The following is a 27,847-nucleotide window of genomic DNA, read 5'->3' as shown; positions in this document are numbered from 1 at the left end:
TAATTATGACTTTGTGGCTGTGGTAACTAGTTACGACCCAAAAACGGATTGCAATTTCTCAATGTTTAGGCTACACATGACGCAAAAGCATAAAGTCCACAGAAGGCAGCAATCGGCTCAGCAGACAGGTAGAAGATGGGAACGGGTCAGATATTGAAGGATTTTGCACTGAGCGGACTTGTAGCGGCAATGTTTTAGAATAACCTTCCATGCGCGCCTTGGATTATTCTCTGTTGTATCGATCACTGATTACCACTGCGTACGGCTCGTGCAGGCTACTTCAGTTGTTAATTTCAATTCCTGATCATTGCATTAGGTTAGTCAATAAAATCAATCATGGTCATGTTCATAAGGACAATATTGCTCTATTGTTTTGTGATTCTACACTCCAGATCCGTTAATTGCATGGAGAGTGAACGTGAACTTTGCTACCCTATTAGACTTGATGACCAACAATATGAGAAGAATGTTTTTGACAACGGCAAGGATATTCTTACGAGGAGAATTGTTCTTAAAATAAGCGCCTTCCAGCAGGAGCTAGTGCTTGATTTACATCCAGATTCTAATTTCCTTGCCCCCACCATCTCTGCCTCCAGTCCAGCTGCAAGCGGGGACCTGAGCAGGTGTTTTTACTCTGGTTATGTCAACTCAGACCGGCTTTCATACGCAGCGCTGAGTCTGTGCAAGGGCTTGCAAGGCGCATTCGGTTTCAGAGGCTGGGAATATTTCATCAACCCTGTCCACAATGACACCACTTCAGGAAATACCAGGAGCGCCGAGAGCGTCCATGTTATCCGGCGCCGTAGCAACGATAACCTCAATGGTAACTCGACCTCCAGGTGCGCGGTGGACACGGGTCTGAGTCCCGAGGTCGCCGCGTCTTTGGAGAAATACAAGCACTTATACAAAGGGCACAATGTGACTGAAACAATGTTGAAAGGTATCAAAGGTAGATCCAAGAGATTCGCCTCCATCCCCAGATACGTGGAGACGCTGGTCGTTGCCGATGAGTCCATGGCTAGTTTCCATGGAGATGACCTTAAACATTACCTCTTGACCCTCATGTCTGTGGCAGCTAGGCTCTACAAACACCCCAGTATTCTCAACTCCATCAACATTGTAGTTGTGAAGTTCATTGTGCTAACTGATGACGACAAAGGACCCAAGGTCTCCGGCAATGCAGCAATGACGCTGCGTAACTTCTGCACTTGGCAAAAAAAGATGAATAAGAATAACGACAAGCATCCAGAGTATTGGGATACAGCCATCCTGTTCACCAAGCAGGTAAAGTTTAGCTTTATTTATTCCGTCAACATGGGGGTGCTCTCTCTCTGACACCTTGCGATTAGCATGGGATGGAAGTTAGCTTATTGCAAAGGTATTGGGGCAGTAACCGAAAAGTTGCTAGTTTGAATCCCCAATCCTCTTAACCTTAATTGCTCCAGGGTTTCCGTCAATAATGGTTGATTCCTGCCCATGACCCCACCTCACACTTGTACAGGTTACCCACTCGTACATGCAGTGAAACAGGATACATTTAAGCACCCCCTATTTGACCTTTAATGGTTTGCAAATATGCATGCATCTGTGCAATTAGAATGACTGTGTAATTTGCATGCAGAATGAGGATTATTTTGATGCATTGAACCATTGCAATAGTTTGAAAATGGGAATAGAATTGAATGCACCACATAAGCAGTCTAATCCAGTCTATAATGCTGAACAGCATCTTCAATTAGTCATCAGTGAGCTATAGGCAATTTGTTTGTCTATGGTGGCATAGGTGCCATATAATAAAATGTGTATCACAAGGAGGTATGGGAGCCTTGGCATAGATTAATGTAAACCCAGTGGCACACAAGACATAGCCGTAGACGTAAGCATAGCTAAGCCAACCCAACCCCAGGTTTCATAAAGTAGACACTGACTTGCTTTATGCTTGTTCACAAATCACAATGCTTATTTATAAAAGGATGGGTTCAGTGTGTTGTCCCTGCCCTTAAACGTTAATTGATTTGCACTCAAACACACTTTCACCTCTGGTGAACTCTGAGACAATCCTCAGCTGTTGGGAGGGAGAAGTTGACAGAGAGGAAGAGGGAGAGAGGGGGAGAGGGAGAGAGAGGGGGAGAGCGAGAGAGAGAGAGAGAGAGAGGGAGAAGGAGTGGGAGATGGAGATTAAGAGGGAGAGAGAGGGAGGGAGAGAGAGAGGGAGATGGAGGGCCGCGCCCACAGCACAGTGTGGACAGACCAGACCACCCATTACTCACACAGCCAAACAACAAGACTCTACATGCCACGTGGCCAACCGGCTGGCCAGCCCTAACACTGAAGTAAGGACAGGGATGGACATGGTCCAAGTTTACCATTGCAACCAAAAATAATAACTCAGTCAGAGCAGAGTGGCAGTTATTTGAAATGGAAGTAAGTAATATTTTTGTTTCTGTTTTTCTGACATATTTTCTTTTTGATTTATTTCTACATTTCAGGCAAGGTCAGAGTTGAAGTCCCTCCTTACATTCCAACCATTATTAGAGAAGGTGTAGCTCTTTGACCCAAGAAGAGACATGTGAACACTCACTTCTCAGCCAAGTTTCAGACAGCCATGATATGACAGACAGGCAGGCAGACAGACAGACACTGAGACTTTATACAGTCCTTTGTTTTCCTTAGTAAAGCAGGTTGTCCATGGTTCACTGTCTTGAAGGCAGGCATGCATTTAGTGGGGAGAGAGATTCAGACACCTCCAATAGTAGCAGGGAATACAGTTACCATACAGTTACCTGCTGTAGTCTCAGAGCTTTCATGTAATAAATAGAATGGCAAAGCCAAACCTAATGTCAGTGCAGTGCTGTACTCAACCACCCTTACTTGGCAGATGTCATTTAAATAATGTCATATTCCGGATCATGTCATATAGCACATTATGTCATGGCCAATTTCTTCAAGACCAAGTCACTGTACTTTCTAGCGAACATACTGAACATAATAATCCAATAGGAAATTGACCAACAAACTAATTCAACTAGCTTAGTTATTTTACCTGTGCTCTGTGACAAGGGAGTGCCAGTCAGTCTATCAGTACCCCGAGGGATGCAACAATCGGAAGTGTCTTGTTTTATGTGGACCTTCCCCACCCTGCCTTGTCTCCAGCTGTAAATGCTCCGACCTGTCTCTCCCCACCTCCCCCATTCCCCTCTGAGGATGCCTGATCTGCTCCCCATTAAATATGCCCCTGGGGAAGAACACCATGAACATGTCAGAAATTCCCCTATCCTTCTCTCCCTCCCTCCAAGTCTCTGGGCTTGGCCGACTTGCTTGCCCCCGGTCTGAAACCACAGCAGCACTAAAGGAGGGAGAGCCTCGCAGCTGCAGCCAACCGCAAGGGACAGGAGTCAGCACACCTCTCCTCTGCCTAGTGCACATTTCTCATCTGGGTTGTTGGCTCAGTTTTAGCTTTTTGATTTAGATCTGTTTGTGTGTATTTCAATTCATTCCTGCGTTTCTACCATGTGACCTCTACAGCAATTACTTTTTGACCTATTAACCTGTCACTCGTCAGTGTTGTTCACCTACACATATTGTGAAAATCATTATGAAAGTTGATTGAGAATTGATTGTCGGCTATTCAAAATACACTGGAGATTTAATACAATTACACAATAACTACACAATTACACATCTTGTTTCTTTTTAATTTACCATAGTGGTTTCCAGTTGGCTAAACCTTACCTTTAATATAGCCCAACTTTATCGAGTCCCTCAGATTTACACCTAATAAAAGAGGCTTAGTAGCACTGTCAGTGTGGAGTGGCACAGTTGGCCATCATAAGTCACACACTTCCCTCTCAAAACCCCAAAAGTGACAAAGAAGCCTTGTAAGTCATTTTAAGTGGCACCATATGAGCCTGTCATCCTAAAACCACTAAATATAAACAGTCTCACGTCAGGCTATAACCAAGTAATTACACATTAATAACATAACAGAGACTGACTGTTGTGTGTGTCAGCACGTTGGCTGTGGTAAAGAGTGGCAAAGAATGGCAATTTGGATCAGCATCACTATTAGAAAATGGAATGTGTCAGAATCATATCTCCAGGCGACGCTTTGGTTGGCTTAGTTGGCAGCTGTATAGGCTGAATGTAGGCTAGAAAAGTAATGTCAATCACAATAGGCCTATTAGAAGTGGAGTAGATTGATCAAACTTAATTCAACAAGTTGGATGAATATGTTATCTCTAGAATTACACGCTGCAGTCATTGCCTTCACAGTAATGTTGGTAACCATACCGACCATTGGCAAAAGGATTTGTTATGACCAGTGAGAAACTATTCAGTTCTGTGAGGTAAAACCTTCCAAAGCATGGGCTTGGGCTCATAATTTAAAAAGATACTGTCATGGGAAGTGGGAGAAAGAAAGACTTGAAACAATCCGTTTCAGTTTAAATGTAGCTCCCTCAGGCATTCAGATTATTCCTCATGACAAATGAGTCTTAATGTTCCTGAACATTGGAGGGGACGTGAAAGACTAACAGATCTCACCTTCAGCTGTGAAGCTGTCATTATGAGACCCAATACTCCCAATGGGCCCCTTACAACTACCACACAGCAGACCCTTGTGTGAATTTCTTGACTTTCTTTTATTGGCAGTAATCTTAACTTCCTCCTCTCCTCTCACCCCACTCCCACTCTCTCCAGCTCTCCTTTCCATTTCCACTCATGTCTGTCTATAATAACAACACGTCTGATTCAACATGTTAAAGCTGAGTTGTGGTGGACACTGGTATGTAGTCTGTGACTCAGAGAGAGAGCGAGTGAGAGAGAGAGAGAGAAAGAGAGAGTGAGGGGATAGTGAGAGAGGGGATAGAGAGAGAGGGAGAGAGAGGAGGGGGGAGAGAAGGGGGAGAGTGGGAGAACTAGAGAGAAAGAGAGAGTGGGAGAAGGTAGAGTGAAAGAGAGAGTGGGAGAAGGTAGACAAATTGAGAGGGAGTTGGAGAGATAGAGAGAGGAAGAGAGAGAAATGGAAAGAGAAGGAGGGGTAATGCACACATGGAACAGTTTGGACGTTATAAAAGCTTAATGAAAGTCTGCTGTTTGTACCACCGGGTGCCAATTGGGTCAGTGTTGCTTGAGGAGAGGAGCCGTCTTTGGCACAGTGACGATGAATAGGTTTTGCCAGACCTGGGGTGGTGGTGATGCTGATGATGCAGTCAGCCGACCTTGGTCCATAGCAGGAGACAGTCATAGGACACTTTCCATGCTTGTGGCATAGGCATTTTCATTCTAAATACCCAGCGGGCATGACATCACAATGACGTAATTTAAATCAGTTTCTAACGCCATTTCAACCATTTTCCCCCTGCTGAGTAGGCACATTAGATATAGATGCCTGTGAAAGGGTCTTGAAATGGTTTGCAATCAACAGCACAATGGCTCGAGGAAGGCACAGATTGCGCCTGATGTGATGTTTACTTATGCTGAGTTTAATGTACTATACTTATGCGTATTATATAGGCCACTCAGCTCTCACAGGGAGCCTCAGTTCTCCCCATGGCTCCTTCCTTACTGCTCTGCAGCTTGCAGAGATCGCACAGTAACGTCCACAGAATGTGCAGTGTATGTGAAAACCCCTTTTCCAAAAGATTAGTAATGGATTCTGACCATAAACCTGCCAGATTCATATTTCCCCAGAGAGGGCTGGAGGGGAGAGTAACTCTACACTAAGTTTGCTATTAACTTCCATGATAGACAGATACACACCAGGGTAACAAGGGGGAAGGACACACCTAGCTAAGTATTTCCAGATCTTATAAAACCCTGCCCGGTGATACTGGTGGATGAGACCAAGGTTTCCAGTTGTCGGTGCAAGCTGCTGCAGTTGTTGTTGTGTAACTTGTTTAGTGCCTAATTCTTTCTCGCTGTTGCTCTTTTAACATTGTGCAACAACATGTTGCTTTTGAATATGCCTCCAGGCCCCTACTAATCAGCCACCGGCTGATTGATTGAATCACTGCAACTTTGATTGGTTCCCAGCCCTACTCTGTTCTGTTGCAATGCTGTGCAACAACATGTTGCTTTTGAATGTCCCCCCAGGCCTTACTGAGCCGTCACTAGCAACATGACATGTTATGAAGGGGAGGGTATCCTACTCTGTTCTATGCCTGGTTCTGTGAAAAGAGGAAGTAACATGCAGAAACAAGGTCACCAAAAAGCTGTGGGTCTTTTAATTATGATTAGTCAGGATTGGAACAATATTATTGGTCATTGTCATTAAAGAGCTGGGTGAGTGAGTCCACACCGTGGAAAGATGGAGAGGATGGAGAGTCAGGATTGGCGGTTGTGTGTGTGTGTGTGTGTGTGTGTATGTGTGTGTGTGTGTGTGTGTGTGTGTGTGTGTGTGTGTGTGTGTGTGTGTGTGTGTGTGTGTGTGTGTGTGTGTGTGTGTGTGTGTGTGTGTGTGCGTGCGTGCGTGTCTGTGTTAAACAGCTGGGTGAGTGAGTCCACACCATGGAAAGATATGGCGGATGTGAAAAGTAGGTCATTGGCAGATGAAAACACAGCAGCTCATTGCAGTTTAATATATTTTCTCATAGGCCCAGTGCAATCAAAAACGTGATTGTCCTGTGTTGCAATCACTAGCACATTAGAGGCTGCTGCCAGTAGACATAGACTAGAAATCACTGGCCACTTTAAGAAATGGAACACTAGCCACTTTAATAATGTTTACATATCTTGCATTACTCATCTCATATGTATATACTGTATTCTATACTATTCTACTGTATCTTAGTCCATGCCGCTCTGTCATTGCTCGTCCATATACACGACCAGTCAAAAGTTTTAGAAAACCTACTCATTCAAGGGTTTTTCTTTATTTTTGATATTTTATATATTGTAGAATAATAGTGAAGACATCAAAACTATGAAATAACACATATATAATCATGCAGTAACCAAAAAGTGTTAAACAAATCAAAATATATTTTATATTTGAGATTCTTCAAATAGCCACCCTTTGCCTTGATGACAGCTTTGCACACTCTTGGCATTCTCTCAACCAGCTTCACCTGGAATGCTTTTCCAACAGTCTTGAAGGAGTTCCCACATATGCTGAGCACTTGTTGGCTGCTTTTCCTTCACTCTGCGGTCCGACTCATCCCAAACCATCTCAATTTGGTTGAGGACGGGGGATTGTGGAGGACAGGTCATCTGATGCAGTACTCCATCACTCTCCTTCTTGGTAAAATAGCCCTTACACAGCCTGGAGGTGTGTTGGGTCATTGTCCTGTTGAAAAACAAATGATAGTCCCACTAAGCCTAAACCAGATGGGATGGCGTATCGCTGCAGAATGCTGTGGTAGCCATGCTGGTTAAGTGTGCCTTGAATTCTAAATAAATCACAGACAGTGTCACCAGCAATGCACCCCCACACCATAACACCTCCTCCTCCATGCTTTATGGTGGGAAATACACATGTGGAGATCATCCGTTCACCCACACCGCGTCTCACGGCGGTTGGAACCAAAAATCTTCAATTTGGATTCCAGACCAAAGGACACGTTTCCACCGGACTAATGTCCATTGCTCGTGTTTCTTGGCCCAAGCATGTCTCTTCTTCTTATTGGTGTCCTTTAGTAGTTGTTTCTTTGCAGCAATTCGACCATGAAGGCCTGATTGACAAGTCCCCTATGAACAGTTGTTGTTGAGATGTGTCTGTGACTTGAGCTCTGTGAAGCATTTATTTGGGCTGCAATTTCTGAGGCTGGTAACTCTAATTAACTTATCCTCTGCAGCAGAGCTAACTCTGGGTCTTCCATTCCTGTGGCGGTCCTCATGAGAGCCAGTTTCATCGTAGCGCTTGATGGTTTTTACGACTGCATTTGAAGAAACGTTCAAAGTTCTTGAAATGTTCCGTATTGACTGACCTTCATGTCTTAAAGTAATGATGGACTGTCGTTTCTCTTTGCTTGTTTGAGCTGTTCTTGCCATAATATGGACTTGGTCTTTTACTAAATAGGGCTATCTTCTGTATACACCCCCTACCTTGTCACAACACAACTGATTGTCTCAAACGCATTAAGAAGGAAAGAAATTCCACAAAATAACTTTTAAGAGGGCACACCTGTTAATTTAAATGCATCACCTCATGAAGCTGGTTGAGAGAATGCCAAGAGTGTCTAAAGCTGTCATCAAGGCAAAGGGTGGCTGTAGGAAGAATCTAAAATATAAAATATTTTTTGATTTGTTTAATACTTTTTTGGTTACTACATGATTCCATATATGTTATTTCATAGTTTTGATGTCTTCACTATTATTCTACAATGTAGAAAATAGTAAAAATAAAGAAAAACACCTGAATGAGTAGGTGTTCTAAAACATTTGACCGGTAGTGTATGTATATATTCTTAATTCCATTCCTTGCTTAGATTTGTGTGTATTGGGTATATGTTGTGAAATTCTTAGATATTACTTGTTAGATATTACTGCACTGTTGTAGCTAGAAGCACAAGCATTTCGCTACACCCACAATAACATCTGCTAAACACGTGTATGTGACAAATACAATTTGATTTGATTTTATATATATTTCCACACAATGAGGTTGAAATAATACTATGAAATTGTGTATGATGATAATGCCCTTTTAGTGTAAGAGCTGTTTGAAAAGATGCCTGAAATTTCTGCCTGTATTGGTGGGATGGAGTTTTGGCCTGCCTGATGATATCACCAGGTGGTAAATTAGTTAATAGACCAATAAGAAAGAGAGTTCTAAACCTCTCTGCCAATAACAGCTAGTTTTCAGTGTTCCCCTCCCCACTCAGACCACTCCCAGACAGTCGTAGAAAAATTATTGCTTGAAAAATTGCTCTTTGCTAAGAAGCTATTTTTGTTTCTTTTTGACTATTTTAATTGAAAAAAATCACAGGTACTTGTTAACCAGAAATTATTTGATATTGAGATAAAAACACACATGCGCACGCACACACAACACACACACACACACACACACACACACACACACACACACATGCACAAACACACAAAGGCAAGCACACACACAGGCGAGCACAGCATGCATACACACATCTGGATTAGACAGTCATCTTCTAACAATTGTGGTGTATACTGGAAATAATTTGTCACAGTACTTTAAGTCTTCAGTTTGGATATACTTGTAAATACCAGATCAAAGCTGAGAGGAGCTTTGGGATCGAGGGTTTTTACTGTGTGTTTGTGGAAGATTCTACTCTAGTGTGCACAGCCTCGCATCAGAGCAATACAAAACATTCTTAATGTATTTCTGAGCACCTCCAACATGTATGATACCTACTAATGGTCTAGTTACTTTAGACAGAAACTAAAGTAGGGTGATTGGTTGGGCGTAATCTGCGACCATCTAGCAATCTAAAGGTTGTGTGTTCGAGTCACGTCGGGAACAACTGTATGATTTTAACTAACCCTTCCCCTAACCTTTATTCTAAACTTAACCCAATTCACCTAACCTACTACGTAAATTCACCTAACCTTTGTTGTTTTAGTTCCCCTAACCTTTCACGTAATTTATCCTAACCTTTGTTGTTAGTCCCCCTAACCGCCAGCGTAAATTCTCCCCGTAAATCTACTTTGTTGTTACACACAACAAGCAACCTGGTCTCAGAGAAAGACGTATAATACTACATGTCCTCCAAGATGTTTGATAACTTCCGTCATCCAATTCGTATTCTATTTTACGACCAGGTAAGATGTATGATACTATACGTCCTCTAATTTCTATGATATTGTACGACCGCTATTCCATTCATAATGTAACCTGACGTCACGTAACATACTGTATCATACTAAATTGAGTGTCACAGATTGACTTAAAGAATAATACAAATTGCCCTGAGACCATGTTGGTGTGCATGGATATTCTCAATAGTAATGATGGGTGTATGTATAAGGCGTTAGCTCAGCTCTAATGGTTGACCATGGCATTGCTGTTTGTAAGTACTGCTGGAAAGTCAATTTTAAGACCAATTTGGGCAGAAGGGCATTGCTCCATGGGTTTTTTGGGTACTGCCTGGTTGTCAGTGAGGCCTGTGATAATGAGCTCCAAATTGGTCCTCACTCACTAGCATCCATTGTGTTTAAAACAGTGTGGTGCAGAAATATAGGTCAATTGGAAACTTGCTACTTGGCAGAACAATTGGAGGCATTTACATAAACTCAAGTACAGGTAGATTGAATGTGTTGCGGGGGTTTCCAGAAAGCAATGCCTATTGGGAGAACGTGACACCTCATGGCAAGCCAAAGCAGATGTGTTAGAATGATTTGTCACAGCATAATGACACCCAATACAATCACTATATATAGTACATACTACTGTGTTGTCCTCATCTTTCAAGTTCTTAAAAGCACGACAAGTAAGAGGGTCAAATTTTCTCGACAGCAAGGGAATATCCTAATAAAATCTCAGAACAGCAATAGAAATGTAATTTCCATGTGTAATGGGAGAGATGAGTGAGATGAGTTTGTAAGAGAGCTGAGTGTGTTTGTCTGACCAGTGTGTGTGTGTGTTATCTCCTATCCAGGACCTGTGTGGAGCCTCCACCTGTGACACCCTGGGCATGGCTGACGTGGGCACCATGTGTGACCCCAAAAGAAGCTGCTCTGTGATAGAAGACGACGGCCTGCCCTCCGCCTTCACCACTGCTCATGAGCTTGGTGAGTGCTCTGTCACATCCCCTCAGTCCATCCTCCAGGGCTGGAATTGGATGTTCAGTTTACTTCATGAATTGACTGAATTGACCCAATGGGGTGAACCCATTCACCCAAACCTGCTGTCCTCTCCAAACCCCACTCTCATGGTCATTGAGAACCCAAAGCTGCTGTTTTGTCAGTGTGCCAAGAATAGTTACTCAAAAGTGACCCAGATTTCCTCTTTATAGTTTGAACAGTATCAGCGCTGATATAATATTACACCTCCTTTCAGAATACCTGAGCAACTTAAAATAATTTTGTAAATGTCTAGTGTTTATTGACTGACAAAAACAACAAGCCATATGACTTATGCCGCCCAAGTAAATCTAGTAAGTAATATATTGACTAACAAAGATGAATGAGACAGTTGACGGTAATGTCTCCCTTCCTTCCTCTTCCTGCTATAGGCCACGTGTTCAACATGCCGCATGACAATGTGAAGGCGTGTGAGGAGACGTTTGGGAAGCTGAAGGACAACCACATGATGTCCCCTACCCTGATCCAGATCAACAGGACCAGCCCTTGGTCCCCCTGCAGCGCAGCCATCATCACTGACTTCCTGGACAGTGGACATGGTGAGTCAGCACAACCTCTGACCTCTAACCCCTGACACTCACACATAGGCATGTACGCACAGCACATACCTGACCCCTGACTAAAGTGTGGTAGTGGTAAAGAGATATGTGGGTAACCCTTGAGTGCTGCTGGTAAATAAGTGGGCAAACCCTTATGCAAAACCCATTTATCTTGCGTAATAGGTGGGAAAACCCTACAAGGTTGGTAAACTGCCTGGACAGTGGACATGGTGAGTCATCCTGACTCTTACCCTCTGACCCCTAACCCCTGACCCTTGTTGTGTAGAACATGAGGAAGGAATGTAGGGAGAGTGTTTGATAAAGAGGTGTGAGTGAGTCTCAGCTGAACTCAGTCTCACTGTGGTGCTTCAGGCCCCCCCTTATAACACACTCACTGGTTGACAACATACAGTACAAACATCTTGTGTTGTGTTGGCAACAGGACTGCTGATGGCTGATCACATTGAGAGAGCACATGCCCATCCTAACGTGCTGCTGGACACATAATCACAGAGCCTGTTCTGTTCCTGTTCCTGTTGTGTCCCTGTCACAAACAGAGTCACACAGTCTAGCCTGTTATCTGTTGCCACTTGGTCAGTAACCAGGGGGCTATGAAGCCTGGGGTTGTTAAGGAGCAGGCTGACTTACTTCGCAATGCAGACATTTGTCTCTTGATTTTTCTCAATTCAGCTTGATAAGATCAAATAGATAAGATGGAAGTTATTGTCCCTGAAAGGGAAATGTGTTTTGAACATTTAAATTGCTTAACATTATGATTATGAGTCTTCAAATAGTCCAAGAATGTAATAACCTCTTAGCCATGAATATAACCTGATGGGGTAACAGCAGCTATAATATAGTTGTCCCTGTCGTAAAGACAAATCATGAATCAGATAACTCTAAACGGGACATGTGCACAGACCAGACAGGCTACCCTCATTGTAACATTGCATGCACTCACAAAACGTTACAATACAGACAGAGAGAGAGAACTCTCTCTACAGACATCCTACTCTCTTGAATATGGAACGTGTGCCAAGCAGGGCAAACCATAAGGTCTGGACCCAGATCAGTGACAAACTGTTATTTCAAGGCCTACTATCCTGAACATATGTCCCAAATTAGAGGGGCTGTCGTACCAAGAACCACCGCAGTGGTTTGGGCAGCTAGGTGTAGTCCCCAATGCTTCCCACGCAGGTTCAAATAGAATAGAAGAAAAACGCTCTGTTCGTTCCATTCTATTTTTATGCCCTTTTCAGGACATTTTCCCTCAGGACAGAGAAGAGTAGACAACGACAATGGCTGGTTCACAGTAGCACAAGCACGCACGCATGCACACAAGTTAGGAGTGCCTTGAGACGTTAGGAGTGTGTCTCTTTGTTAACAACAGCTGGTGCACGGTCTCTAATGTTAAGGAAGTTATGGCACTCAACAACCTGTATAGGTCCATATGCAAACAAGAAAATGTACACCCAGAGGCGGCGCTTCTCGTGGCCGGTGATTTTAATGCAAGGAAAGTGAAATCCATTTTACCTCATTTTATAGGTCCATATAGCATGTCACCTGTGCAACTAAAGGCCACAAAATTCTAGATCACCTTTACTCCACGCACAGAAACGTATACAACGCTCTCCGTCGCCCTACCTGATTCCTGCTTACAAGCAAAAAACTCAAACAGGAAGTACCAATGACGCGCTCAATACGGAAGTGGTCCGATGAAGCACTACGGGACTGTTTCGCTAGCACAGACTGGAATATATTCCAGTATTCATCCGATAACATTGAGGAGTTTACCACATTTAACAATTTTTTTTAAATTTTTTGTCATTTAGCAGACGCTCTTATCCAGAGCGACTTACAGTAGCAATTAGGGTTAAGTGCCTTGCTCAAGGGCACATCGACAGATTTTTCACCTAGTCGGCTCAGGGATTAGAACCAACAACCTTTCGGTTACTGGCACTACGCTCTTAACCACTAAGCTACCTGCCGCCCCACATCAGTCACCGGCTTCATTAATAAATGCATCAACTACGTCTTCCCCACCGTACGTACATATCCCAACCAGAAGCCATGGATTACAGGCATGCCATGGATTTGTGTGTGAACGCACTGAGCTAAAGGCTAGAGTTGCCGCTTTCAAGGAGTGGGACATTATCCGGACACTTATAAGAAATCCCGCTAAGACCTTCGTCGAGCCATCAAACAGGCAAAGCGTCAATACAGGACTAAGATCAAATCCTACTACGCCGGCTCTGATGCTCATCGGATTTGGCAGGGCATGCAAATTATCATGGATTACAAAGGGAAACCCAGCCGTGAACTGCCCTGTGACACGAGCCTACCAGACGAGCTAAATGCCTTCTATGCTCGCTTCAAGGCAAGCAACACTGAACCATGCATGAGAGCACCAGCTGTTCCGGACGACTGTGTGATCTCGCTCTCTGTAGCCAATTTGAGTAAGACCTTTAAACAGGTTAACATTCACAAGGCCGCGTGGCCAGACAGATTACCAGGACACGTACAAGGAGCATGGGCTGACTAGCTGGCAAGTGTCTTCACTGACATTTTCAACCTCTCCCTGACCCAGTCTGTAATACCTACATGTTTCAAGCAGACCACCATTGTCCCTGTGCCCAAGAACGCCAAGGTAACCTGTCTAAATGACTATCATCCCGTAGCACTCACATCTGTAGCCGTGAAATGCATGGCTCACATCAACACGATCATCCGAGACACCCTGGACTCACTTCAATTTGCAAACCGCCCCAACAGATTCACAGATGATGCAATCTCTATTGCACTCCACGCTGCCTTCTCCCACCTGGACAAGATGAACACCTATGTGCGAATGCTATTCATCGACTACAGCTCAGCGTTCAACACCATAGTGCCCTCCAAGCTCATCACTAAGCTCAGGACCCTGGTACTGAACACTTCCCTCTGCAACTTGAACCTGGACTTCCTGGCGGGCCTCCCGCAGGTGATGAGGGTAGGCAACAACACATCCGTCACTCTGATCCTCAACACGTGGGCCTCTCAGGGGTGCATGCTTAGTCCCCTCCTGTACTCCCTGTTCACCAATGACTGCGTGGCCAAGCACGACTTCAACACCATCATTACGTTTGCTGTTGATGATGACACAACGGTGGTAGCCCTGATCACCGAAGATGATGAGACAGCCTATAGGGAGGACGTCAGTGACCTGGCAGTGTGGTGTCAGGAGAACCTCTTCTCAACGTCAGCGAGACAATGGAGCTGATTGTGGACTACAGGAAATGGAAGGCCAAGCATGCCCCCATCCACATCGACGGGGCTGTAGTGGAGCGGATCGGGAGCTTCAAGTTCCTCGGTGTCCACATCACTAAGGAATTAACATGGTCCACACACACCAACACAGTCGTGAAGAAGGCAACACAACTCCTCTTCCCCCTCAGAAGGATGAAGATATTTGCCATGGGCCCTCAGATCCTCAAAATGTTCTACAGCTGCACCATTGAGAGCATCTTGACTGGCTGTATCACCACTTGGTATGGCAACTGCTTGGCATCCGACCCTTTTTTCTTCTCCCGGACAATTAGCCAGTGCTCATTTTATCGCCTTTTCTAAATAAAAAAAATCGCCCAAAAGCTGGCTTTTACCGGCTAACAGAAATCCTGCACTGGACGAGTGACCAGGAAGATTTTCATTTATCGGACATTTGAGAAATGTACTGGTCATCGAACCCATTAGGGCGTCCACCCATGCAGCTATCGGCATCAATAACTGAGGGCTATTGGCCAAATTATTTACATGTCATTACAAAAGCACTCTTCCTTGTGTTTCGATTTTCGATGTGTTGCATATGCAAAATTTTAAAGCATATGGTTTTATTGGTTTTTACTTTCCTAAAACAATAATTGTCAACCTCACGGTTCAGCTGTTGTAGATTTGAGCACTAAATGCATCAGGGAATTGCATGCAAATAGGCCTATAGGCTTAGGCATCCACTATATGATATTAATATTTAAAAATAAAATATAAAGGAATAGAAGCTTAGGCCTAGCCCCAGAGAGAGAGAGAGAGATACATATACAGTGAGGGAAATAAGTATTTGATCCCCTGCTGATTTTGTACGTTTGCCCACTGACAAAGACATGATCATTCTATAATTTTAGTGGTATGTTTATTTGAACAGTGAGAGACAGAATAACAACAAAAAAATCCAGAAAAACGCATGTCAAAAATGTTATAAATTGATTTGCATTTGAATGAGGGAAATATTTGACCCCTCTGCAAAACATGACTTAGTACTTGGTGGCAAAACCCTTGTTGGTAATCACAGAGGTCAGACGTTTCTTGTAGTTGGCCACCAGGTTTGCACACATCTCAGGAGGGATTTTGTCCCACTCCTCTTTGCAGATCTTCTCCAAGTCATTAAGGTTTTGAGGCTGACGTTTGGCAACTCGAACCTTCAGCTCCCTCCACAGATTTTCTATGGGATTAAGGTCTGGAGACTGGCTAGGCCACTCCAGGACCTTAATGTGCTTCTTCTTGAGCCACTCCTTTGTTGCCTTGGCCATGTGTTTTGGGTCATTGTCATGATGGAATACCCATCCACGACCCATTTTCAATGCCCTGGCTGAGGGAAGGAGGTTCTCACCCAAGATTTGACGGTACATGGCCCGGTCCATCGTCCCTTTGATGCGGTGAAGTTGTCCTGTCCCCTTAGCAGAAACCACCCCCCCCCAAAAGCATAATGTTTCCACCTCCATGTTTGACGGTGGGGATGGTGTTCTTGCAGTCATAGGCAGCATTCCTCCTCCTCCAAACACGGCGAGTTGAGTTGATGCCAAAGAGCTCCATTTTGGTCTCATCTGACCACAGCACTTTCACCCAATTCTCCTCTGAATCATTCAGATGTTCATTGGCAAACTTCAGACGGGCCTGTATATGTGCTTTCTTGAGCAGCGGGACCTTGCGGGCGCTGCAGGATTTCAGTCCTTCACTGCGTAGTGTGTTACCAATAGTTTTCTTGGTGACTATGGTCCCAGCTGCCTTGAGATCATTGACAAGATCCTCCCTTGTAGTTCTGGGCTGATTCCGCACCGTTCTCATGATCATTGCAACTCCACGAGGTGAGATCTTGCATGGAGCCCCAGGCCGAGGGAGATTGACAGTTCTTTTGTGTTTCTTCCATTTGCGAATAATCGCACCAACTGTTGTCACCTTCTCACCAAGTTGCTTGGCGATGGTCTTGTAGCCCATTCCAGCCTTGTGTAGGTCTACAATCTTGTCTCTGACATCCTTGGAGAGCTCTTTGGTCTTGGCCATGGTGGAGAGTTTGGAATCTGATTGATTGATTGCTTCTGTGGACAGGTGTCTTTTATACCGGTAACAAGCTGAGATTAGGAGCACTCCCTTTAAGAGTGTATAAATACCTGTATAAAAGACACCTGGGAGGCAGAAATCTTTCTGATTGAGAGGGGGTCAAATACTTATTTCCCTAATTAAAATGCAAATCAATTTATAACATTTTTGACATGCGTTTTTCTGGATTGTTTTGTTGTTATTCTGTCTCTCACTGTTCAAATAAACCTACCATTAAAATTATAGACTGATCATTTTTTTGTCAGTGGGCATACGTACAAAATCAGCAAGGGATCAAATACTTTTTTCCCTCACTGTATGCCAGTGGTATGCTACGACACCTACACTACCAGTCAAAAGTTTGGACACATCTACTCATTCAAGGGTTTTTCTTTATTTTTACATTTTTTTTTACATTGTAGAATAATAGTGAAGACATCAAAACTATGAAATAACACATATGGAATCATGTAGTAACCAAAGAAGTGTTAAACAAATCAAAATATATTTTATATTTGAGATTCTTCAAAATAGCCACCCTTTACTTTGAGGACAGCTTTGCACACTCTTGGCAGTCTCTCAACCAGCTTCATGAGGTAGTCACCTGGAATGCATTTCAATTAATAGGTGTGCCTTCTTAAAAGTTAATTTGTGGAATTTCTTTCCTTCTTAATGCGTTTGAGCCAATCAGTTGTGTTTTGACAAGGTGACAGAAGATAGCCCTATTTGGTAAAAGACCAAGTGCAAGAACAGCTCAAATAAGCAAAGAGAAACAACAGTCCATCATTACTTTAAGACATGAAGGTCAGTCAATACGGAACATTTCAAGAACTTTGTTTCTTCAAATGCAGTCGTAAAAACCATCAAGCGCTACGATGAAACTGGCTCTCATGAGGACCGCCACAGGAATGGAAAACCCAGAGTTACCTCTGCTGCAGAGGATAAGTTAATTAGAGTTACCAGCCTCAGAAATTGCAGCCCAAATAAATGCTTCACAGAGCTCAAGTCATAGACACATCTCAACAACAATTGTTTATAGGGGACTTGTCAATCAGGCCTTCATGTTCGAATTGCTGCAAAGAAACCACTACTAAAGGACACCAATAAGAAGAACAGACCTGCTTGGGCCAAGAAACACGAGCAATGGACATTAGACCAGTGGAAATGTGTCCTTTGGTCTGGAGTCCAAATTGGAGATTGTTGGTTCCAACCGCCTTGTCTTTGTGAGACGCGGTGTGGGTGAACGGATGATCTCCGCATGTGTAATTCCCACAGTAAAGCATGGAGGAGGAGGTGTTATGGTGTGTAAGGGCTTTTTTACCAAGAAGGAGAGTGATGGAATGCTGCATCAGATGACCTGGCCTCCACAATCCCCCGACCTCAACCCAATTGAGATGGTCTGGGATGAGTCGGACGGCAGAGTGAATGAAAAGCAGCCAACGAGTGCTCAGCATATGTGGGAACTCCTTCAAGACTGTTGGAAAAGTATTCCAGGTGAAGCTGGTTGAGAGAATGCCAAGAATGTGCAAAGCTGACGTAAAGTCAAAAGGTGACTATTAGAAGAATCTCATATCTCGAAATATATTTTGATTTGTTTAACACTACATGATTCCATATGTGTTATTTCATAGTTTTGATGTCTTCACTATTATTCTACAGTGTAGAAAATAGTAAAAATAAAGAAAAACCCTTGAATGAGTTGGTGTGTCCAAACCTTTGACTGGTACTGTACATGAATTTATTTATCCTTGTCAGATAGGCTACTGCGTCTGCTATATAGATATACATACAGAAGGAGGCTAATTCGTTAATATTTTATCAAAATATTATTTTTTATAAAGATAAGCATTATATTGTTAGATTATAGGAGAATATTTGGTACGTCCAAATCTTTCTTCCTCACTTCAAGTTCTACTGTCATAGTCAGTTGGAGTGCCAGTGCACACTGCCTTCATATCATAGGCCTGCAGTAGCATTTAATAGGCTAATAGCCACACCACACCAAACCTTCACCAAAGTTTCTAAACTTAAGGTAAGGTAATATCATAAGTAAGTCAAGTTATTGCTAAAGGGAAAATACAAGCAGGATATTATATCAGAGCAAACACAACATTACAGTTGGAACTTCATTTGGCCAAAGAAAATGGCTCAACAGAATGAAACAAAACACTTGCGAACTGGTTTAAACCTTCACAAAAGTTTTGAACAGGCTATATTGCAGGAATTATCAAGAAAGTCTAGGTCCTACCGTACCCAACAAGTGACAGCAATGGGCTAATTATATTTATTTTACAACAGGCTTACTTTATAACCTATCTTTAAACTAAATGCACACAATTTAAAAGATAGATCGAACTTCATTTAGCCAACGACAATCTCTCAACAGAATGAAACAAAACACATTTTACATAGGCTATTTAAAGAACTGGTTTAGACTAATAAATAGGCCTACAATAATGATGATAAAACTAATTATTATAAATACATTTGTTTTAATAAATTAAGTTCCAAAAATGCATCCTATCTAAATAGCGAGTTGCACAGTAGCCTGCACATGGCCATTTGTGTGGTATTAAAAAAGAGTCTGCTAATGTCTTCTATCATGCAAATGACGTAGAATGCATGAAATGCATTTATAAAAGGCAATAAGAAATCTAGACCCTGCAGTAAAATAAATCCCCATGTGTGGAAATCATAAAAATGCATCTGCTCAACTGTATGCTACGCAAATGTGATTATAGATGCATGCAAGGTGCTACAATTATTATTATTTTTAAATACACACACACAATTTAATTCCACTAAATTATGCGAATTAACCTATAAGCTGATAAGCATGACTGGTCAAATGTATTTACATCGACTGGCATTTCCCTCCATGAATAGGTTAAAAAGCATAATTTTGCAATGGGATTTTTTCTTCTCCCGGCCAAGGTGCCAATTTATTTATCTGCTTTTCAGATTTTTTTAGGCCAAAAGCGGGCTATTACCCGCTAAAGTAAACCCTGTTACATATCTACCTCAATTACCTCATTCCCCTGCACATCGACTCGGTACTGGTACCCCATGTATATAGCCAAGTTATTGATACTCATTATGTATTTATTCCTCGAGTTATATATATATATATATATATATATATTTACTCTCTGCATTGTTGGGAAGGTCCTGTAAGTAAGCATTTCACTGTTAGTATACCCCTTTTGTTTACGAAGCATGTGACAAATAAAATGAGATTTTAGTGTATTGAGAAGTTAGGAGTGTCTCGCTGAGTGCTAAATCACAGACGTTCCGACTCTTCCAATTCAGTAATTTTGTGACAGCAGCCTCAGTCTGGCCTTTTGATGTTGTGTAACACAGGCCTGTCAAACCCCAACTATTATTAGACTTTTCCTGGAAACAGCTAGGTCCTCTGCTCTGTGCTTCTTCTTATCGTAACTCCACTCTGCAGGGCTTTCGACACTCAGCTGTGCTGTCTTAGGTCAGTTAATTTGCATGTACCTGTTTGTGTGTGTGTGTGTGTGTCTGTGTGCATGTGTGTGCGTGCACGTGTGTGTGTGTGTGTGCATATCTGTGTGCTTGTGTGTGTGTATGATCGTTACTCCACTCAGCAGGGCAGAGGCAGACACATATGGAACAGCACACTGAGGGGTTAAACTAGACTTGGCCGAGTCAAGTGATTGTGTGTGTATGTTTTAGGAGGCAGACGTACCCCCTCCTGTGTGTGTGTGTGTACGTGCGTGCGTGTGTTTGGTTGGGGTTGGTCTTTAACAGCTCAGTGTAATGAACCATCAGCAGTTTCTGAAGGGCCGTCTTCAAAGGGGTCGACGTCACAGGGTCACAACTGGGTGGCTGGCTGAGAGGCTGTGCACTTGTTTAATCTGCACACACATGCACGCACACAGAGATACACACACACTCACGCCAACATTTTCAAATCCTCACGTGCAAAGGGTTTCAGAAAAAGAAAAAAAGAGAAAGGATGCTAAAAGACAGAGCAGTTAAACACTTGAATTCCAGGCACTTGAATACAGTAAACTCAACCTTACTGAGAGTTGGAGTGAAAAACCTCTGTTGGTGTAGCTGTGTAACTCATGGCCTGTATCTGTCTCTCTCTGTTCACTAGGTGAGTGTCTGCTGGATCAGCCCCTGAAGCCTCTGGCCCTGCCTGAAGTCCTCCCTGGATCATCCTACAGCCTGGACCGGCAGTGCGAGCTGGCCTTTGGAGATGGCTCCAAGCCTTGTCCCTTCATGCAGCCGCCCTGTGGTCGGCTCTGGTGTACAGGGAAGTCCCGGGGCCAGCTAGTGTGTCAGACACGTCACTTCCCCTGGGCTGATGGCACCGCCTGTGGGGATGGAAAGTTGTGTATGAGGGGCGTCTGCATGGATAAGATGGATATACACAAGACTAAGGTAAGGCTCTGAGATATGCACATGCACGCTCATGCAGTTGGCAGGCAGGCACACACACACACAAACACACACACACACACACACTCGTCAAACACTTGTGAAACACTCATCAACACACTTCATACACTTAAAGCTTTCAAGCAATTCTCACACCAGTGTGCGATATGTCATGTCAGTAGAGACGTGAATCCACTACCACTGTGGTGTGAATGACGCAAGCCACATGTTGTCAAACATACTTATTTAGGCCTTTTAGTCATGCTGGAGCAAAGGCCACTGACATAGACCATTTTGTCATATCTCTTATAAGAACCATGTAATAACACTTTAATAACACTGTTATAGCCGTATAATAACCTGTTATAACCTCACCTCAGGTGGACGGGCGGTGGGGGAGGTGGGGTTCGTTTGGCTCCTGCTCCCGTACGTGTGGCGGGGGTGTCCAACTGGCCAAGAGGGAGTGTAACAACCCAGTGCCCTCCAACGGGGGCAAATACTGCCAAGGGGTCCGGGTCAAGTACCGCTCCTGTAGCCTGAACCCCTGCCCTGACGCAGGTAAGAGTCGGCCCAATTCCTATATTTAATTACCTAATCCTCTCCATTCCCTTTGGGACATATTGTAAGCTCAATGAGCTCACTCCACTTCTTCCGGAGCGTGGCAACATGTTGTACCTTGCTCCAAGAGAGGTTGATCCCTGCCTGGTCATCCCTCAAAACCTACAACTACTTTACTCAATTACTTTTACTTTATTACATTTAGTTTTACAGGGACGGTGCACATTAATCAACATTACTGTAAATGTGCTAACCTGTATGGTTGGTCCTCACCTCTAACATCTTGACCTCTCTCTCCCTGTCTTAGGTAAAAGCTACCGCGAGGAGCAGTGTGAGGCTTTTAACGGGTTCAGCCTCAACACCAACCGTCTTACCCCCTCTGTGGTCTGGGTCCCCAAGTACTCCGGGGTCTCCCCCAAGGACAAGTGCAAGCTCATTTGCAGGGCCAACGGCACCGGATACTTCTACGTCCTTGCACCCAAGGTTAGTTAGCAGCCACTGTCCTATTCTATTTTGTTTTATTCTGTTCTATGTCCTCAAACCTAAGGTTAGCAGCAGGCACATTTGAAATCATGAAGACGTGGTACATGTGAGCTAGACGCAGCAGTGTTAACCACTACACATTAGAGGTCTTCTCGGATCCCGAAATTGAGATCCGAATGGAATTGGCCTGTGTGCAAATGTAGGCAATAGTTCCTCACTGTGTTTGAAAAATCTTTCCAACACTCTCCTTCTTGAGATGTGTAAGTAACCACTGCGCCCCCCCCCCCCCCCCCCCCCCCCCCCCCCCCCCCCAAAACACACACACAGACACACACAGACACACACAGACACACACACACACACACACACACACACATACATGCAGATGAACTGACCTAAGATAGCAGCGTCTTAAAAGAAAGGAGGAGGAGATGGAGACAAGGCTTATCTTGTTCAGACAGAGTGGTGTGGAGTGAGACAGAGCAGGAGCCCCAGTCACGGCATGGAGTTGCGGGTTCCACAGTCCACAAACCTCCACTTCACGCTGCCGTCACACTAGCAGGCTGTCAGAGCAGGGGCAGATATGCAGAGAGACATGATAAGAGCTCTTACTGGTCAACACTGGAACAGAGTTTCTGAGAACAAGTATGTTTATTTTTAAAATTGGGACTTCAATTGGCTCCCAGTTTTGACCGGGTCATGGGAAAAAAGGCAGTTGAGTTCAGTTGAGGCGGTACTCACAGACACCGTGTTGAGTTATCAGCTACATATTTCACCATGGCCCCGACCCTGCCAACACAGACTGTTGAGCGTACTGACCTGGTCGACTGCTTCCACTCTAGACAGGCTGATCATGCGTTAGTAGGGTCATGTTCAGGGTGAGAGAACCAACTATAAGGCTGTATGTAAACTCTATATTTTGCTCAGTCTAAGCGCATCACAGCAGGTCAGAACAGAGGGGTATCCTACGACGCAAGCTATATCTACTCAGGGTTTTCTAAAGCTAACCAGCCTCAGTTAGCTTCACATTCCAGCTCAGGCTTCATCCGTACTACGACAGTGGATATTGCTCGTCCGCCTGTTGCTAACTCTAGCAGGCTTTTAACTGCACTTGCATGTCGCGCTTGGCTAGTCGAACAACGAACTCTTCATTGAGACAATGCTGAAACATCAATCCATGGGCGAGTCAGTGCCAAATATTCATTTGTGCCGAAATCAAAATGAAAAAAAAGTTTTCTTGCAAATTCAGCAGCCTATGGTGTGAAATAGGCTTTTTTATTTTATGACTTATCTTTATTTTATTACTTATCGTTAATGCCGTCTTTGGTGTGCTTTGGTGTGCTTATCAATGCACAAGCATATTTTTTCCCCACTCCTATCGATATTTTTTATTTCTTTATTAAGTCATACAAAAGTGTTACATTGCGTGAAGTTTTACATTTATTTTGTCATTACTAAATGTGTAATGTGATATTTTAACATTACTGTTTTTTAACACACAAAAAAACATTTGAATAATAAAATATTTAATCAGTCGTCTTTGCAAGAGGGACGGAATCTGATTTCATTGGTCCTCAACTTGCGGCTCAGTCATTTCACTCAGGGTAAGTGGAGTTAGCCAAGAGTTAGCCTGCCCGGAGCAGGTTAGTTCTGAAGAATTCGTTGCCATAGAAATGTACCTGGCTAAAAGGTGAGCCACTTTCGTATGACCGGTTATCCCGAGTAGACCAAAGTTACCTCGCTAACTCCTCAAACCTGCTTCGTAGGATACCCCTCAAACCTGCTTCGTAGGATACCCCTCAGGTGTGATATTTTACATGTACAGTTTGTGTATGTCATGTACACTAATCTCAGAACCCAGAACTGAATTGGCTATTGATGTTGCATAACATCTGTCCCTTGAGATTAGTGATGTACGTTTATTCACAGATAATGTAACAATTTGTTGAGTAATAAAATATATACATCTCTGTATCCCAGGTGGTGGATGGGACCCCGTGTTCTCCAGACTCCTCAGCAGTGTGTGTCCAGGGGAAGTGTATCAAGGCTGGTTGTGACGGCAAGCTGGGCTCCAACAAGAAGTTTGACAAGTGTGGCATCTGTGGAGGTGACAACAAGAGCTGCAAGAAGGTGTCAGGACTCTTCACCAAACCCATGTGAGTTCTAGGACCATTTATGCGATTTCTCGTAGGTGTTTGGAGAACCATCTTGTAATGCATAGAAGTCGTCATTGTTTACAAATGACACAAATTCCTATAACAGGAATGGATTGGATGAATTCCATGTAAAAGGAATGGTTTTGTAAACATTGCTATAACTGTTTAATAACAGTGATTTTACTGATTTATGAAAGTATTCTATTTCCCCCTCCCAGACACGGTTACAACTTTGTGGTCATGCTGCCGGTGGGGGCATCCAACATTGACGTCCGGCAGCGTGGCTACAAGGGCCTGGTGAGTGATGACAACTACCTGGCGGTGAAGAACAGCCAGGGCCAGTACCTTCTTAACGGGAACTACGTGGTGTCTGCCGTGGAGAGAGACATCATCGTGAAGGGTAGCCTGCTGAGGTACAGCGGTACGGCCGGCCTGGCAGAGACCTTGCTGGCTGTGAAGCCGATCCGCGAGGCCCTCACCGTGGAGGTCCTGTCTGTCGGTCAAATGACCCCTCCCCGCATCCGCTACTCCTTCTACCTGGCCCGCGAGAGCAAGGACAAGAAGAAGGAGGACCGGGCGAGGTCACATAATAGTGTTCTAGCGGAGGAGGTGGGCGGGGGGCAGAAGGGAGGAGAAGGAGGGGACCTCCTGAAGAAGTCCTCATACAGTATCGAGGGGCCCATTCCGGGGAAGTGGTCCGCGGCCATGTGGGACGAGTGTTCGGTGACGTGTGGGAGCGGGGTGCAGGGGAGGCTGGTGCAGTGCCTGGGGCAGGACGGAGAGCCAGGGCTGGACTGTGACTCGACGATGAGGCCCTCGGCCACCAGGGTGTGTGGGGACCCCTGTCCGGTGTGGGAGATCGGGGTGTGGTCGCCCTGCTCCAGGAGCTGCGGGAAAGGCTTCAAGAGGCGGCCGCTGCGCTGTACCACCCAGACGGGGCTGCAGCTGCCCCGGGACCACTGCAGCGCGGGGAAACGCAAGCCACAGGAGCTGGACTTCTGTCACCTAAAGCCCTGTTAACACACCATGAACCCTCCTATTGTTCCCTCCTAGTCTACAGTACTATTCCTCCTCAATGGAATGGTGTGTTTTTCAAAAATGCATTCGACAAAGAAAAGACAAAACCAATAAGAAGAAACAATCCCATAATGATCCAGAACTTTGTTTGTGGTGTATCTGGCATCTGCCTGCAACATGGGACAAATGTGAAGAACATGAAGGACACAATGTTGTTGGAAACACAGAGAGACTGAGAGGGAGATGTGCTGTAGTCTTTAGGTCATTGGTTAGTTACAGCAACATACCGGTAACACTTTTGAAGAGCCAATATTACAGAAAGAGTTGTTGTTGTTTGTATTTTTTGTTACAATCCCAATGTATTCTAGATTGTATACTAGAATGTTCATATGCCAGCAATCCATCCAGTTGACCTGAGGTATCTGGAACCAATGCACCATCTTGTCCCTCTCTGGTGTTGTAAAGTTCAGGTTCTGTGGGACATAGCAGAACTCTAAGTCGCTGGCGAGCCAACTGTCCACACAGCTTTCTCACCTGCTTATCCTGGAGCCAGACTTTTTGGGAAAACATAAAGAAAACAGACAGTATGGAAAGATCATAATGCCCTTGTACTGCATGAGAATACTTTATACTGCAAAAATACTTATTGTATCCCCTTTACGTCCAGAGGTAGAATAACAATCAGGGAAAATGGTTGTACTATACAGATTATTGTACAGAGTATTATTGCACCGAATATTACCAGTAGATACAGTAGCATGGTAATCATTCCACACCTGGTTCTAGAATTAACATGTTCTTATTACGAATTCATTTGGTAAGCATAGAATGTGTTGATGCGATATCTGTTCCGTGATCCATGAAAATAATTGTTTTCCTATTGTGTTCTGCTCCTCCACGACATGAAATATGCCTACACATTTTTTTAGCAATGACAAAAAGGGGTAGTGCAATGGGATATTATATCTGTTTCCCCTGTGCTCCTCTTGCAAACAATACAGAAGAGCAGAAATAAACCTGTACTTGGATGCAGCATAAGACATTAACTTTCTACAGACTTCAGACAGACAGCAGAACTTCAGTAGCGGAAACTGTTACAGAAATAGACGCTAAAATCGTCCTATTGGCTGCTTTAGAAAAAGCCCCATACGGTAGTGTAGTCAGTCCCTAGAAGCGTACTGGGACAGGAAAAAGGAAAATCGCTACCCACGCCTCTGTAGTCGTCTGCACTCTGTCACCACCACACCACTATGTTAGCGAGAGAGAGCTCTCAGCGATGTCATCATCCTCTAAGTTAGGCTGCGCCCAGCCCCACACTAAGTTAGGCTGCGCCCCAGCCTCTGACTTCACCGGCCGTTACCACGTTGTTCAGCTCAGCTCAGCTCAGCAGAGAACGATGTTGACTCAGCCTGTTGCCTGATTGATTCCCCCTCCCTCTACACGGATTGAAGTGGATTTAACAAGTGACATCAATCATAGCTTTCACCTAGATTCACCTGGCCAGTCTTTGTCATGAAAAGAGCAGGTGTTCATAATGTTTTGTACACTCAGTGTACACCGTCCAACAAAATGCTAACTCCCTTTCATTCTCCCTTTCCCCACCGTCCCCTCCACACATGCACATGGACAGACAGTGTGTTCCAATATCTGCAGGAGCAGACCACTTACAATGAATTAAGCAGTGGGTGTCAGGCATGCATTCTTCTAAGTAGTGTGCTAATATAGATGCAGTATTTGGACTAGTACTAGGACATAGCAAGTGTGTTAGCATCTTTATCATTGGGTTTGATTGTGTGTTCGTCGTTGCCACTATCATTCCAGTTGTTGAGCCAGTGGTGCAGCTGCTGAATTCCTGTCAACGTGTTTGGCACAGTTGCCATAGCCGAGTTATTCTCATTGAAATGAAATGATCTAAGTGGCTCCTGATCTTTCTGAGACTGTTACAGAATGTGTGTTCTGTTGGAGCTCTCTGTTCCATCCTGTCCACAGCCAGAGCCCTGAGGCAAGAGGCAAGCTGTTCTTTGTACACAGTTAATGAAACCCTCTTTTAATCCATTATATGCTTCTTGTTTTGGTTCTTTAGAGGGACCACATTGTCCATCTAAAAGATGGTTCCTGTATTACTTGGAATATTTTATTTGTCATTTATCATTTGCACTTTGTACAGCAAAAGAGTGCAATGTCATGCCCTTGCATGGGCTGTCTTGTATACTATGTATACATCCATTCGGCTGTGCGCAAAATAAGTATTGTAAATACTTTGTCATGTTTTTTTGTTTTTTGTCTACGCTGGCATTTTTTAATTGTCTTTGACGTCAAGATATTTATTCCAAATAAAAACATTTACAAACAAATCTCATTGATACATCTGTTCACTCCCCCTCTTCCCCTCTTCAAAACCTCTTTGGTTCTGAAAGTCATCCTCAGGCTTGTGCCAATGATAAATGAAAAAGCATCCCACTGGGCACAAACTGGTTGAATCAATGTAATTTGTCAACGTTTTGTGACATGGAATCTATGTGAAAAAGTCATCAACGATTACAGCCAGACTAACTGTTG

General features: G+C 43.9%; 1 protein-coding gene across 1 annotated transcript; it reads left to right on the top strand.

The window, feature by feature from the left end:
• The first annotated feature begins 117 nt into the window (after positions 1 to 117).
• adamts15a (ADAM metallopeptidase with thrombospondin type 1 motif, 15a) lies at positions 118 to 27,629 on the top strand. Its single transcript, XM_084177740.1, has 8 exons — positions 118 to 1,284; positions 10,575 to 10,707; positions 11,151 to 11,318; positions 20,791 to 21,077; positions 21,455 to 21,632; positions 21,940 to 22,115; positions 24,096 to 24,271; positions 24,490 to 27,629. Exons 1-8 carry the CDS (start codon positions 337 to 339, stop codon positions 25,289 to 25,291), a joined length of 2,868 nt encoding a protein of 955 aa, XP_084033866.1. The 5' UTR covers positions 118 to 336; the 3' UTR covers positions 25,292 to 27,629.
• The last annotated feature ends 218 nt before the right edge of the window (positions 27,630 to 27,847 follow it).

The sequence above is a fragment of the Coregonus lavaretus genome (assembly GCF_964263955.1).
Source record: "Coregonus lavaretus genome assembly, chromosome: 15".
NCBI classification, from domain to species: domain Eukaryota; kingdom Metazoa; phylum Chordata; class Actinopteri; order Salmoniformes; family Salmonidae; genus Coregonus; species Coregonus lavaretus.
The sequence above is the reverse complement of the archived record's forward strand: the minus strand, read 5'-3'. Positions and strand labels throughout refer to the sequence as shown.

Excerpts from the sequence above, each read along its gene's own strand:
- adamts15a (XM_084177740.1), top strand. The coding sequence starts at position 337 with ATGGTCATGTTCATAAGGACAATATTGCTCTATTGTTTTGTGATTCTA. Across the intron at positions 10,708-11,150 it reads CACCACTGCTCATGAGCTTG|GCCACGTGTTCAACATGCCG; the intron begins GTGAGTGCTCTG and ends TTCCTGCTATAG. Across the intron at positions 21,078-21,454 it reads TGGATATACACAAGACTAAG|GTGGACGGGCGGTGGGGGAG; the intron begins GTAAGGCTCTGA and ends ACCTCACCTCAG.